Genomic DNA, 15,666 nt, shown 5'->3' with positions numbered 1-15,666 from the left:
CGACTTGAATCTTAGACCTCACTTCGCTCGGTCAATTAAGCAAGAAAATATATCTTTCAATAATCTCTTAATGAATTTTCCCATTTAAGATGAAATATTTTGTTAATTAATTATTAATTCTACATTTGTTAAACGACGATCTGGTGGCAGAGCAAAGCGGGAAAGAGATAGCACTATCCGCTCTGTTGAATGATAGACAAGGACAGCAATACCATTACTAATCAAATACTTCCATTATAACCTGGACCTCACTATAGAAACCGTGTATAATCCCATGTAGACTCTACCAAATGTCAATAAAATTTTTACAGCGCTCAATTTACATCAACTGGAAGGTTGACGACATACTTGATATTTTACTACATCTTTTCGCTTCTATTACTGAAACTTCTTATTAGCAATTCCAATTTTCTACCAATTAGATAAGAACCAATCATTGAATTAGCCTTGAACAAGTCTAAGTCTCAATAGGACATCATCCTCCCGAAATTAATGAATGTACACACCAACAGTTCATAATCGAGTGATTGACGGCGGTTAAGTTAACGCGTTGTTATCAGACTGTCACACGCCCCCAATTTAACTGACATCAACTTTTCAAGTCTGTAGTGAGGTCCACGTTATAATGGCAGTGTTTGATTAGCAATGGTATTGCTATCCTTGTCTATCATTCAACAAAGCGAATAGCGCTATCTCTTTCTCGCTTTGCTCTGTTGCCAGATCGTCTTTTGACAATGTAGAATTAATAATTAACAAAATATTTCTAGTTAATTATTAGAATTCATTATGAAACTATTGAAAAATATAATTTTTTGCTCAATAAAGCAACAGTTCAATATTACATTAATAAACCTGTATCAGCTACCGTCTATAGAAGGACATTGACAAAACAGAGGTTCGGCAACGTTGTTCTCCTATCTTTCTCCACTGCCATTATAACGTGAACCTCACTATAGTTTCATTCGTATTATTCAATAATGAAAGTTTTCTTTCCTCCTGTAATGTTGGCAACCATGCATTTAAGTCATAAGTTGCATTCAAGTTCGTACTTTCCAATAATGGAAGTTTTTCTTTTTCCCTATAATGTTGGTAACTATGTCTTCAAGTTGCAATGCATGGAAATTCTACAATCATTATCAGTCTTTAAGTGACCGGTTACTGTCAAATTCTACGGTAATAGTCATTGAAAGTTCCCGAGTTAACTTCGTCAAATAACTTTGCCAACGTTTCCAAATCACGTAAAACTTTGCGATTCAGTGCTTAGTAAATTCAGTATTCCAAGTTGCAATTCAGTGCTTACTTATAGATAAATCGTATATAATAGCTACAATTCAGTGCTTACTTATAGATAAATCGTATATGATAGCTACAATTCAGTGCTTACTTGTAGATAAATCGTATATGATAGCTACAATTCAGTGCTTACTTGTAGATAAATCGTATATGATAGCTACAATTCAGTGCTTACTTGTAGATAAATCGTATATGATAGTTCAGAGGGTGTCTGATTTATTTCCTACTGATTGAGAAATATTTCTACTGTTTTTTCTTTTCCGATCATTGTATTGTTTATGCTAATCTGAAAAATAAATAAATTGAGCTAATTACATTTCTCAACTTGAATACGCGTTGATAGGTGCGTGATTACTATGGTGAAATTTTAGTTTTTACTAAATTAAATAAACGTTTTTTAAAACTTCCTAAAAGTTGAAGTAACTAAACTTGAAAATTGAATCTTTAAAAGATAGTGTGATAGTGCTGAGGTGGACTAGTGAATAATAAATTGTGATAGTAGATTACTAAGGGTCATATGCTAACACTACGTTTAACTCTAAACCACGTTTATCTGTAGATATGGTTGCATTTATCATAATGTGTTTCATACGAGGTTTAAACGAACAGCTGACATTTCTCCGTTTAAACCGAGTTTGAGGAGTACGTTTAAACCGTTTAAACCGAGTTTAAGGAGTACGTTTAAACCGTTTGAACCGAGTTTAGGCATACGGGCCTAAATTATTAAAAACTGACAACGTTTTAAAGTGTTTCGATTCCATTAAAGTTTTCAAAACCTCTTCGATAAACAGACATTATACTCTATACAGATGATAGTTTTGGAAAGACATCGAGTTGACATACAAATGGATTTACATACTGCAATCAAAGTCTAAGCTAATATTGAGATAATCTCCTATATTACATGAGAGAATAGAATAATTATTGAGAAGGTGATAAGAAGCCAATATTGATCATTCATATCCCTGGGATTAGGAGTATTTTTAGCAGTATTCATGAAATAAAATTGAATAATTCAATAAAGAGAATATAATGATGATTTGTAAAGTGATGAGAATTTTTTATTAATTTTTATTTATTAACAATATTTATGGAAGAATTAACAGCTTAACAATATTTATGACAGAGAATTGAATAATTCAATGGAAGAGGATATAATAATGATTGGTAAAGTGATAAGATTTTTTTATTAATTCTTATTCATTAACAATATTTATGGAAGAATTAACAGCTTAACTATATTTATGACAGAAAATTGAATAATTCAATGAAAGGGAAGATAATAATGATCGATGAAGTGATAAGAAGCCAGTTTTGTTCATTCATATCCTCATCAATATCAGGAGTAATTTTATTAGAGGTATATCATATCCAAGCGAATCGTAATACAAGTTTATTCTTCTTTCATCCGATATTATTTGATTTTATTAAGAGTGCATTAGGAGTACGTGTGAATCATATTATGAATTCTGAATTATGAATTATATTAAGTGAATGATATTAACGTGAGTATTATATTAATAATTTATCAATCATATTGAGACGCATCAGGAGTATTGGAACGTGTAAAAGAGTTCTATATAAATAATACATTGTGAAAATAGCTTAATTGAAGACTGAAAATTTTGTGAAGTGAACAACTACAAGACTTGACCTATTTCGGACTATGTGTAACCTTATATAAATTTGGGAGAGGAATAGCACTAGGCTACGTTATTTTTTCTCTCCCTATAATTTTTATGATGTACTTTTTGTTTGAATTAATAATAATACCAACTCTGCAGACTATAGTTCAAGGAAAAATCAGCGGAAAAAAGAGTGTTGGAAGGCGACGTGTTTCCTGGCTTTTAAAAATTTGAGGGATTGGTTTGACTGCAGCAGCAAAGACTTGTTTCGAGCGGCGACAGTGAATAAGATCCGGATTGTGCTGTGCTGATAGCGAACCTCCGATAGAAGACGAAGAAGTAGAAGAAGAAGAAGAAGAAGAAGAAGAAGAAGAAGAAGAAGAAGAAGAAGACAGGATAAAAGGGGAGAAGAAGAAGGAGAAGACAGGAGGAGAAGAAGAAGAAGAAGACGAAGAAGAAGAAGAAAAAGAAGAAGAGATTAATAATACAGTATAAAATGGAAAAATAATCACAAATGAATTTAATAAGTGACATATCTCTGAAAATTGATTGGTGGGCCTATCTTCATCCATTCAAGATCAAAAATTGGAGCTGAGTATTTCAAAGGAAAATGTTGATAAAGTTATCCAATGGAACATTCACTAAGGACTCAAGGATACTTATAAAAACTGTAGCAATATACTGAGGAGTATTTATTCATTTAATAATTCAGAATTACACAACTTACAGAAAAGTATGTTATCTGTAAAAAATGTTATCTTTAAGATTGACACTAATGTATTGAAACAAAGTGATGTCTTCTTCTCTGTTTGAAATCATCTCCATATCGGTCCTTGTCTGGAGCATGTTATGCGCAGATTGTCACCAAAATCATGACGTCACTCCGGGAAAAGTTTGGCGCGTTGTGAATCGAACCCTCTCCGGTGGCATACCCGAGAACATTTGCAAAATCCACCCTTGTCTCCCCAAATGTTGTGCAGAATCTGATAGAATCACAGAGGATGGATTCTGCCAAACCGCTGGACGTAAAATCTGGAACATTTCCGCTATAACCGTTCACAAACGTTGTTTAAACGGGTCCTGGATAGAGATGGAACATTCTCGAAATGGTTTCACAGTACTGCTTGGTATCCCGTGTCCGTTGGGGAGTAGATATTTGTTGGACAATTTCAAAATCTTACAGACTGGGAAAGTGTTCGATATGGGAGGAAAATATCGAATCGAAAGTGATCGATTATTGTGTCGACTACTTGGATAGTATCGATAAAATTTGTGGGTTTTGTATGCTTTCCGCCCGATGTTGAGGAGATGGTATCGTATCGATACTATCCCATCGGAATGTTGTGCTCGGTTGTCTTTCTCTCGGCTACTCTCCTTGTCTATTGCCTGTTGCCGGAGCTGAGAAATATTCACGGATTGTGTCTGATGTGTCATATGCTGAGTTTGACAATTGGATACATTTTTTTGGCCATCGTACAACTAGGAGGCAGCGATATTCCGTTGGAACTTTGCAAATTTCTTGGTGAGTCAGAAAAAAATTGATCAACATATTACTCTTTATATAGGAAACTCTTAAGGTGCGTACAGATTTACGCGCCGCGAACATGAGCAATTCACTTTTAATCAGCTGATGCCAAGCTTTTTATATCTGTATCTTACCGTTTCTGTAAAAATACAGATATAGTCAGCTGATTAAAAGTGAATTGCTCATGTTCGCGGCGCGTAAATCTGTACGCACCTTTAGGCTAGGCGCACACCAGTTAGTCAAGACAAGACAAGACATGATCAGACATGATCAGACATAATACTTCACATAGTTGCTTATGAAGACATGTCTAATTGCAATGACTGATCAGTGTGTGTTGCGTCATAAGCAACTATGTGAAGTATTGGGTCTAATAATATCTTGTCTTGTCTTAGGCTAGGCACATACCAGTTGGTCAAGACAAGACAAGACATGATCAGACACGTTCAGTCACGATACTTCTCGTAGTTGCTTATGAATAAATGTCTAATTGCAATGACTAATCAGTGTGTGTTGCGTCATAAGCAACTATGAGTGAAGTATTGGGTCTAATCATGTCTTGTCTTGTCTTAGGCCAGGCACACACCAGTTGGTCAAGACAAGACAAGACATGATCAGACACGTTCAGTCACAATACTTCACATAGTTACTTATGAAGACATGTCTTATTGCAATGACTAATCAGTGTGTGTTGCGTCATAAGCAACAACGTGAAGTATCATGACTAAACGTGTCTGATCATGTCTTAACTAACTGGTGTATGTGTCTAGCCTTAGTATAACATCTTTTCCTATAGTGAGGTCCACGTTATAATGGCCGTGTTTCATTAGCAATTGAATTGATATCCTTGTCTATCATTCAACAAATCGGATCAAGCTATCTCTTTCTCGTTTTGCTCTGTTTCCAAATCATCTTCTAACATCTTGTTAATTAATTGTATTTCAACATTGTTAGAAAACGATCTGGCAAAGTTTCGGATCTACGTGATGATAGCGCTATCTGCTTTGTCTAATTGACCGAGCGAAGTGAGGTCTAAGATTCAAGTCGACGGTTTGGCATTTCTCTTCATGTTTAAATGTTTATATGTTACGCATTTACGGCGAAACGCGGTAATAGATTTTCATTAAATTTGACAGGTATGTTCCTTTTAAATTGCGCGTCGAACGTATTTTTGGAAATTTTCAAGGATAATATAGAAGGAAAAAGGAGCCTCCTTCTTACGCCAATATTAGAGTAAAAATCAGTCTATATAGAATAATTCATTATTAATCAGCTGTCGTGTAGATTATAAATTGCATGCCATGACACATGCAATTCAATATCTCATTGTAACTTGGTAAAAAATCAGCTGCTGTATATACTATTAATTACATGCCTCATTGAATAAATTTTTTATGCACTATTGAATGAACTATTGATTGCGTGCAATAACGCATGCAATTAATAACTAAAATAACATAGTATTGTCTCTCGAACTTTCTCTGCTCTGAACTCGAGCTATCCTGTCGCCAGTATGTCTTGAAGGAGATTAGCTTTTGATGTTAGTATTTTTGATGCACCATCCCCAACAGCCATTAGCCGTTTACACACCGATATCTCGCCGACACGACATGCAGGTGGCATGCCAAATGACCGATTCCCATTTGGTCGAAATTATTATTTTGTCACAAAAGATCGAAAATTGAAGAATCCCAAATGGTAGAATCCCAAATGATCGAAAAGTTTTAATAGTAATCTCATTTGGCCAAAAATCTCAACTGTCGCAAAAGGTCGAAAATATGATTTTCCCATCTGACCGATTCTCGAACAGTCGAATCCCATTTGATAGAAAAATGTTGTAGTTCGTCGCAATTGATCGAATCTCATCGGCTAGATGGGATTCGACCATATGGGAAAGTATACTCTTCGACCTTTTGGGATTCGGTCAGATGGTACCCCACGGACATACAGACAGGATTTACTCTGATGGACAGTATAAGAGGAGGCTGCGGTTTATAACTACGCGAGGTCTACTGTTCACAGAGCTACTAGTGATAGACAGGAATAGCAAGCCAAAGTTAATCAGGTGAAAGCCTTATAAAATGAATCACACTATAAACAGAAGTTGTAACGAGCATTTTAATATTGAAAAGAGGTCGGAGTTTTAGATATTTAAGATTTCCTCATTATTTATCAATACATTTCAAATTCATTTCACCTATTAGGAAAATACAATATTACCAAATGTTTTCACCTTGATTGATTGATTGACAGGTGGGGGCGTTAACCTTTGTGACAGTTCCAATTGTCACTTTTTGACATAAATAACGGGAGCTTTCAGAGAAGTTCTAGAAGTTTCCTTCTACTTGAATATTTTCCAATTATGCAACGCAAGTTACTGACGTAGGTTGTCCGTATGCTGTAATAGCTGCACGCAACTTAAAACTTAAACAATAACAAAAATTAATAAATAACTTCTCCTTTATTTAGAAAGAGACGTATACTGTCACTTGTTACAATTCAAAATAGGGATACTGCTGATAGCCCGATACAAATTCTAGCAAACTTTCAGTGTATTGCAATAGAATAGGAGATATAGTGGTAACTATACATCTATCTATATTCACTGCGGTTATATCTATATTGACCCCATACTTATTCCCGGTTCCAATAAATTGAATTAAATATTCCTGGGTGTGGGTCCATAAATTTAATCGCAATGAAAAAATGTCATCTGAGAAAAGCAACTTGAGTTTCAAGTGTTTTCCGAACCACTTACAAGGAATAATATCAGATAGTAGCCATTAAAGTAAATTTCGAATTGAATTGCAGTATTTTGAAGTATGACTCACTGGAAATCTCTCTATATAGTGAGCTCCACGTTATAATGGCAGTGGATTAAGATAGAAGAATAGCGATGCCGATTCTCTGCATTAATTAATTATATTTCCACACTGTCAAAAACATAATTGGCATCGTTGTGAACCTAGAAAAGGATAGTAACACCGGCTTTATCGAATGATAGACAAGGATAGCAAAACCAAAGTTGATCAAATACTGTCATTATAATGTGGACCTCACTATAAAAAACTTGATTTTACTTACTGCCACTTCATTAATCGAAGAATTCGCAGTTCAATCATTCTACAAAAACAACAATCCTTTAATACAGTTTAAAAACAGTTTCAACTTGACGTTTGAACAATTTCAATCGCACAATTCAATCAGCGTTATTTAGGCTATGGTGAGGTCCATGTTATAATAGCAGTGTTTGTTTAGCAATGGTATTGCTATCCTTGTCTATCATTCAACATAGCGGATAGCGCTATCTCTTTCTCGCGTTGCTCTGTTTTGCCAGATTCTTTTTCAACAATGTAGAATTAATAATCAACTAACAAAATATTTCATTTCAATTATGAAAATACATTATGAATCTATTGAAAAATATAATTTCTTGCTTAATAAAATATAATTGACTATTTTAAACGAGAATTAACCGTAAATATTACATCAATAAACCTGTATCAGCTACCGTCTATAGAAGGCATTGACAAGACAGAGGATCGGCAACGTTGTTCTCCTATCTTTCTACACTGCCATTATAACGTGGACCTCACTATAGTAGCCTATACTGTAGTCAACCGTGAGAAAATAGTCCGATGGAAATTGGTACAGACGAATTGACAATGCCTATGTATGGGGGGTGGGTTTAGGTGAGGAGGTACTCAGTAATTTCAATTTTTATCGGACTATTTTCGTGCGGTTGACTATAATTTTAAGGTTTCTACTAGGCCGTATATACTTTCAGACATGAAAAATGAATGAAAACTTCTCTCAACTTTCTTTCTGAAGCAGTTACGAAATTCACTTGTCAATCAAACGAGAACTCCATCAAATGTCAAAAACATTCCTTGAACTAAATACTGTACTTTTGTTTTATTCCATTGCATTGTTACAATCACAGATAGCACGATAAAAATTGACAGGTTGCTGTCAAGAAACACTCTACTGCTGATTTTGAATGTTTTCTGACGTTTGTCTGTGAATTTTCCATATTTTCGTACCTAATTTACTTATTTATTAGCGTTTCTTATTGCATTTCATGTCAAACATACATTTTTTGAATTCTAATTGTCCAATTTTCTGATAATTTCAGAGATACTTTAGAGATATAATAAGATCTTGTTTCAAGTGTTTGGTCAGAAAATCAGACAAAATTTTATAAAGTGGAGAAAACTTATCTTCTTGACTGTTTTAATGAATCGAAATTCGGGGGTGGGGGTAACAGTTTTGGGCTCTGCCTGTTGATCCTCCACCAAATTATTTCAAAGAATAATTATGTATCATTGAATCAATAAAAGAAAAAAATATAGCATAAATAAAAAACTATTTTCTAAAAAAACTCTATTATAAAGTAGTAGATATTTTATATGTGACTTTGAACGTTAAAAACGAGGAAGAATTTTGGAGTACGTCAAATAATCTCAAATACAATAATCACACTGCTTCACACTATAGTAAGGTCCACGTTATAATGGCAGTAAAGAAAGATAGGGGAACAATGTTGCCGATCCTCTATGTTGCCAATGCCTTCTATAGACGGTAGTTGATACAGGTTTATTGATGTAATATTAACTGTTCATTCTAGTTTAAAATCACCAATTATATTTTATTAAGCAAGAAATTATATTTTTGAATAATTTCATAATGGATTTTTATAATTAATTATTAATTCTACATTGTTAAAAGACGATCTGGCATCAGAGCAAAGCGAGAAAGAGTTAGCGCTATCTGCTTTTTTGAATGATAGACAAGGATAGCAATATCATTGTCAAAGACTGCCATTATAACGTGGACCTTACTGTAGGAATAAGCTACCCTGTGTTTTTCAACACAATTTTGTTTCAATTTTCCATCTCAAACTCCAAAAATTAACAAGGTTTCTCTGTTTTTTTTCAGCATATACTGTGGCTTTCTCCTTCCTTGCTAGTTTCTACTGGTTGAACGTAATGTGCTTCGACATTTGGTGGGTATTTTGGTAAGTATTCACAACCAAAATATAAAAAGTATCATACTATAAACTCTAGTACTCTTTCGAATAATAAGGCACAATAAATTATAGCTTTTGGACATAGATATAGGCTACATCATAGGGAAAATATAACATACAAAAATGTGACAATTTGACAATTTCTTAGTCTTTTTCATTTAACACATACAAAAATATCCCATATAGTAAAGGTCGTTTATGTTCCAAATTTCAAGAAAGGTTTTTGTTGAGGCTGTTCGCTACCCCTTTTTTTATTTAAATTGGATAATATTTTTCAATAAAATATAAGAAGAAATCTCATTGTATAGGGCGTTTATGTCGCAACTTTTACTGTTATCTCAAGCCGATAGTCCGCGTAGTTCTTTCCCGTGAAGCTGTGTGATACTGGTAGTCACTCATAATTGTGCCGTTCATACACTCTCACCCCAACAAAACAGTAAAATCTACAATAATCGACAGTAATCGACTTGAGTTAACAGTAAAAGTTAAGACATAAACGCCCTGTACCATGGGATATCTACTTACGCTAATGTTTCTCTATGGTTATATTATACTCAATTTATTTCCAGTGGCTTTAGAAAATCTCAGATGCAAACGTCAAATGATATGTTTATAAATGATCAAGTACTGTCAAATACCGTACTCTATTTTTCTCAGTTTCTTCAGAAAATCTCATAGGCAAACATGGAATGATTTGTTTATAAATGATGAAGTTAAATAATCAATTTTCTTGTTTATAAATGATCAAGTTATATACCTAATTTTTTCAGTGGCTTTAGAAAATCACAAATGCAAAAGTGGAATGATTTGTTTATAAATGATCAAGTTATATAATAAATTTTTTTCAGTGGCTTTAGAAAATCTCAGATGCTAACATGGAATGATTTGTTTATAAATGATCAAGTTATATACTCAATTTTTTTCAGTGGCTTTAGAAAATCTCAGATGCTAACATGGAATGATTTGTTCATAAATGATCAAGTTATATACTCAATTTTTTTCAGTGGCTTTAGAAAATCTCAGATGCTAACATGGAATGATTTGTTTATAAATGATCAAGTTATATACTCAATTTTTTTCAGTGGCTTTAGAAAATCTCAGATGCTAACATGGAATGATTTGTTCATAAATGATCAAGTTATATATTCAATTTTTTTCAGTGGCTTTAGAAAATCTCAGATGCTAACATGGAATGATTTGTTTATAAATGATCAAGTTATATACTCAATTTTTTTCAGTGGCTTTAGAAAATCTCAGATGCTAACATGGAATGATTTGTTTATAAATTATCAAGTTATATACTCAATTTTTTTCAGTGGCTTCAGAAAATCTCAAATGCAACCGAGCAAACGTGGAATGGACTCGAAAAAATTTCTGTACTACTCTATCTACTCATGGGGCAGTGCCACTGCCATCATAATCCTGGTTATCGCCACCGAATCTCTGCCATTCATCTCCGAGCAATGGCTTCTTCCCAAACCAGACTTCGGCAAAACCAAATGTTGGTTTGAAAGTGAGTTCCATTGAAAAAAAATTATAACTATAGTCATAGTGAGGTCCAGTGGCGTCCTCGTCCTCCTCCTCCTCCTCCTCATTCTTCTTCTTCCTCCTCCACCTCTTTTTCTTCTTCTTCGTATTCTTCTTCTTCCTCCTCCTCCTCTTCATCTTCTTCCTCTTCTTGAATTAGGTACGCTAATTCAACATGTTTAGCTTATTCATTGAAATCGCTAGAAAAATGCGAAAGGCCCACGTTATAATGGCAGTGGAGGAAGATATGAGAACAACGTTGCTGATCCTCTATCTTGTCAATGCCTTCTATAGACGGTAGATGATACAGGTCTATTGAAGTAATATTAACTGTTCATTCTCGTTTAAAATAATCAATTATATTTTATTAAGCAAGAAATTATATTTTTCAAAAATTTCATAATGAAGTTTCATTATTGAGATGAAATATTTTGTTAATTATTAATTCAACATTGTTGAAAGACGATCTGGCAACAGAGCAAAGCGAGAAAGAGATAGCGCTATCCGCTTTGTTCATGATAGACAAGGGTAGCAGTACCATTGCTTATCAAACACTGCCATTATAACGTGGACATCACTATAGTAGAGTGACGTTGAGAATGAAATTTAAAAGCAGAAAAATCTAAAATTCGAAGCTGATCCGACTGTCAGCTTTAATTGAATGGGAATATTGTTGATGTCAAAATCAGAAATCCTCAATCAATTCTCAATCATAATCAAAAATACCCCAATTGCAAAATTAAAAACTCCTCTGTAAACTTAAATAAAGATGAACAAATCACGAGACCAATTAACAAATCTGACATCAATGCAATGACATCATTTGGCGATGGTTAAATCCAATAAATTCTTCATATCAACAATAATTACATTCACAAGATTTCATATTTTAGTGTTGTTGGCTTTCAAATATTATAAATAAGACAAATTATACAAATTTAAAAATCTGGTGTGGCGCACTCACACAACTTTCCTTGCCGTCATGAAAATTGATCACCTGATGCGTGTTCCCGCGCATCTCAAGTCTACTATTCAAAGATTTGAGCCAGCTGGTGTCAGGGCAATAACGCTGGAGACACACATGAGGTCTGCTATCTCTTCATAGTGAATGATTCAATAGAATCAACAATAATTTTCAATTGAATAATCACATTTTCTCGAATTTAAAGCTTATTTTCAATTTTAGGTGAAAATTTTACTGACCATTAATTGTAGAGATTTTCATGCTCAATCTACTCCACTTGATTTTTTTTGTTTATATTGTATCTGAAGCCTGATAATTGGGAATCTAAAATCGAACTTTGCATTGATGGGGCGAAGCTCCTGAAATTTTTACAGAAATGGGACTTTTGGCAGTTGATAGAGCTTATCGATGACTATTTGAGGTATGAATTTGATCAAAATCGTTGGAGCCGTTTCCGAGAAAATCACGAAACACCCTGTTTTTGACAACATTTTCGCCATTTTAGCCGCCATCTTGAATTGCATTTGATCGAAATTGTTCGTGTCGGATCCTTATATTGAAAGGACCTTAAGTTCCAAATTTCAAGTCATTCCGTTAATTGGGAGATGAGATATCGTGTACACAGACGCACATACACTCATACACACACACACACACCACACACACACACACACACACACCACACCACACACACACACACACACACACACACACCACACAACACACACACACACACACACACACCACACACACACACACACACACACACACACACACACACACACACACACACACACACACACACACACATACAGACCAATACCCAAAAACCACTTTTTTGGACTCAGGGGACCTTGAAACGTATAGAAATTTAGGAATTTGGGTACCTTAATTTTTCTCGGAAGGCAATACTTTCCTTACCTATGGTAATAGGGCAAGGAAAGTAAAAACTGTGCAACGGAACAAATTCAATTGATCTATATTTTCACATTTCAGTTCTTGTCTACCAATGTACAGAACTTGTCTATTCAATTATTAATATTCTGTTAAACAGGTAAACCAGCGATGTGGACATACTTCTACGGACCAATGGCTTCAATACTGGTTGCCAATCTGTTCTTTTTCATGACTACAATTAACAAAATATTGAAAATATCTAAAGAAACTAGAGTTTTGACTCACGATGGGAATAAACGTCATGATGAGAAGGAAAAACAGAGGTAGGCTACCGTATGACAAAGTTTCTCACATTATTTTTTTACGGTTTAATTCAGATTATTTTAGATGTATTCAAATCCAAAGTACTGATAATAGTTATTTGTATATCTAGAGTGAAAAGTGCTGTTTTTTCTCCCTAAGGAAAAGTTTGAAGCCCGAGACGAAGCCGAGGGCAACAATTTTCCTGAGGGAGAAAAAACATTTTTCACTCGTGATATACACAACATTTTTCCTCCACCTACATTTTTATAAAAACTGCAAATAAAATAATTTTTAAAAACGTATGTGACCAAACAATGTGTTACAACATAATCTAAAAAGTAAACAGAAACAGCTGGCTTGTAATCACAGTTCTCCTCCTACAGCACTATCTGTCGGCTAAAGTTGTAACAACAATGACAGCCAAAACTACAGCTATGATGACGAAGTTCCCGTTTCAAATTTGATTAGTTAATAAGTAATATTCGTTGGCTGATATTTTGAATAACATGGAATAAAAGAAAAAATATATACATTTTTTTAGTATAGTGATATGAAGTTTGTAATAAAAATTTCAGCATACAAACATAAATTTTATATTTCGATCAAATGTCTGGTTGAGGTATTGAATTTAGTTGGTTTAATGACTACTCTATATGCTTCCTCATCTGAGCTTAGACCTTCTGACCTATTCCAAATGTACGTTTTTAAAATAGAGATGCTTCCCATGTTATTTAAATGGAGTCACTTTTATTCCTTCTTTTATGGAGATTATTTTACTCCCTAGGGAGTTTTTCTGTTTTTTAGTACCGAGAGCGAAAAAGTGACACTTTAGTATCATGTTTCAGGGAGTAAAGTAAGTACTTTTGACAGTAGGTGGAGGAAAAGTTGTATTTTCAATCCCACTTTATTGGGTTGGATTTTCAGATAAGAGTAACTACAACGTTTCATTTAAACTTAGTTTGTAAATGTAAACGAGAACAATCAGACCACTTATAGTGAGATTCACGTTATAATGGCAGTGGAGAAAGATAGGAGAACAACGTTGCCGATCCTTTCTTTTGTCAATGCCTTCTATAGACAGTAGCTGATACAGGTTTATTGATGTAATATTAACGGTTCATTCTCGTTGAAAATAAACAATTGTACGGTATTTTATTAAGCAAGAAATTATAATTTTCAATAATTTTATAATGAATTTTCATAATTAAGATGAAGTATTTTGTTAATTAATTATTAATTCTACATTGTTAAAAGACGATCTGGCACCAGAGCAAAGCGAGAAAGAGATAGCGTAATCCGCTTTGTTGAATGCTAGACAAGGATAGCAAAACCATTGCTAATCAAACACTGCCATTTTAACGTGGACTTCACTATAGATATGAACTACTACGTAAATAATAATCATATAGAAAAGACAGCATAAGTAGATATTCCGTGGTAAAGGTCGTTCATGTTCCAAATTTCAAGCCAATTTCTTGTTAACTCAAGCCGATTACGTTCGACTTCCGTTTTATTACTGTTTTGTTGGGGTAAGAGTAGAAGAACGGCACAGTATGAGAGTCTACCAGCGTCGCATAGCGTCACGAAACAGAATACCTACTAGGATTGTCAGTTGAGTTAACAATGGAATTTGGAACATAAACGCCCTATACCATGGAATATCTTTATGTGCTATCTTTCCTCTATGTTTTAACTCGGATTTTCTTTCGTATGTATGCATGTAATGCATTTACGGCCAAACACGTTGATAGAACTCTATGAGAATTGTCAGGAATAATCCTTCTTTTACTGCGCGTCGATGTATACACAAGGTTTTTTTGAAATTTTGCATTTTAGGGATACTATGGAAGGAGAAGGAATTTTTTCCATACTCCGATATCACTATATATATATATATCATCTACTCTGAAGATAGGATTAATCAGACTATAGAACTATTCATCATAAATCAGCTGTCGAGTGGATTGCAATAGCGCATGCAATCAATAACTCAATGTAACTAAAAATCAGCTGCTGTGTGGACTATTAATTACATACTTCATTGAATGCAATTTTTATTCACTATTAAATCAACTGTTGATTGCATGCAACAACACATGCAATTAGTAACTAAAATAACATAGTATTGTCTCTCGACCTGCTTTGAACTCGGGCTGACCTGTTGCCAGTATGTCTTGAAGGAGATTAGCTTTTGATGTTAGCATTTTTGATACACCAACCCCAAAAGCCATTAGCCGTTTTCACACCGATATCTCGCCGACTCGACATACAGACAGGATTTACTCTGATGGACAGTATAAGAGGAGGCTGTGGTTTATAACTGCGCGAGGTCTACTGTTCACAGAACTACTAGTAATATATTGTGAAAATGAAATTCGCTCTGTCCCTTGGCTAAATTATGCAGAAATAAGATCAACAGGCTCGCTTCACTCGCCTCGATTCATCAATAAATAATAATAGAATTTGCTTCATTCCCTCATTATAAGTCAGACGTCATTATTGA

The 15,666-nt window shown here is 34.2% G+C and overlaps 1 protein-coding gene across 2 annotated transcripts in view; it reads left to right on the top strand.

Moving 5' to 3' along the window:
- LOC111055062 (G-protein coupled receptor Mth2) overlaps positions 1-15,666 on the top strand; it is a 34,985-nt gene that overhangs the window by 16,408 nt on the left and 2,911 nt on the right. Inside the window, exons 1-4 of one of the 2 annotated variants that reach the window (XM_022342261.2) lie at positions 3,378-4,440; positions 9,382-9,460; positions 10,789-10,985; positions 13,018-13,183. In XM_022342261.2, the coding sequence (XP_022197953.2) occupies positions 4,227-4,440; positions 9,382-9,460; positions 10,789-10,985; positions 13,018-13,183 (656 nt within the window). In that variant the 5' untranslated portion in view covers positions 3,378-4,226. Of the gene's footprint in view, positions 1-3,377; positions 4,441-9,381; positions 9,461-10,788; positions 10,986-13,017; positions 13,184-15,666 lie in introns of those variants that run through there. The other variant, XM_039436451.1, reaches the window with a different exon arrangement.

Source organism: Nilaparvata lugens, chromosome 10 (genome assembly GCF_014356525.2).
Source record: "Nilaparvata lugens isolate BPH chromosome 10, ASM1435652v1, whole genome shotgun sequence".
Taxonomy (NCBI): Eukaryota; Metazoa; Arthropoda; class Insecta; order Hemiptera; family Delphacidae; genus Nilaparvata; species Nilaparvata lugens.
Note: the sequence above shows the minus strand (reverse complement) of the source record. Positions and strands in the feature narration are given on the sequence as shown.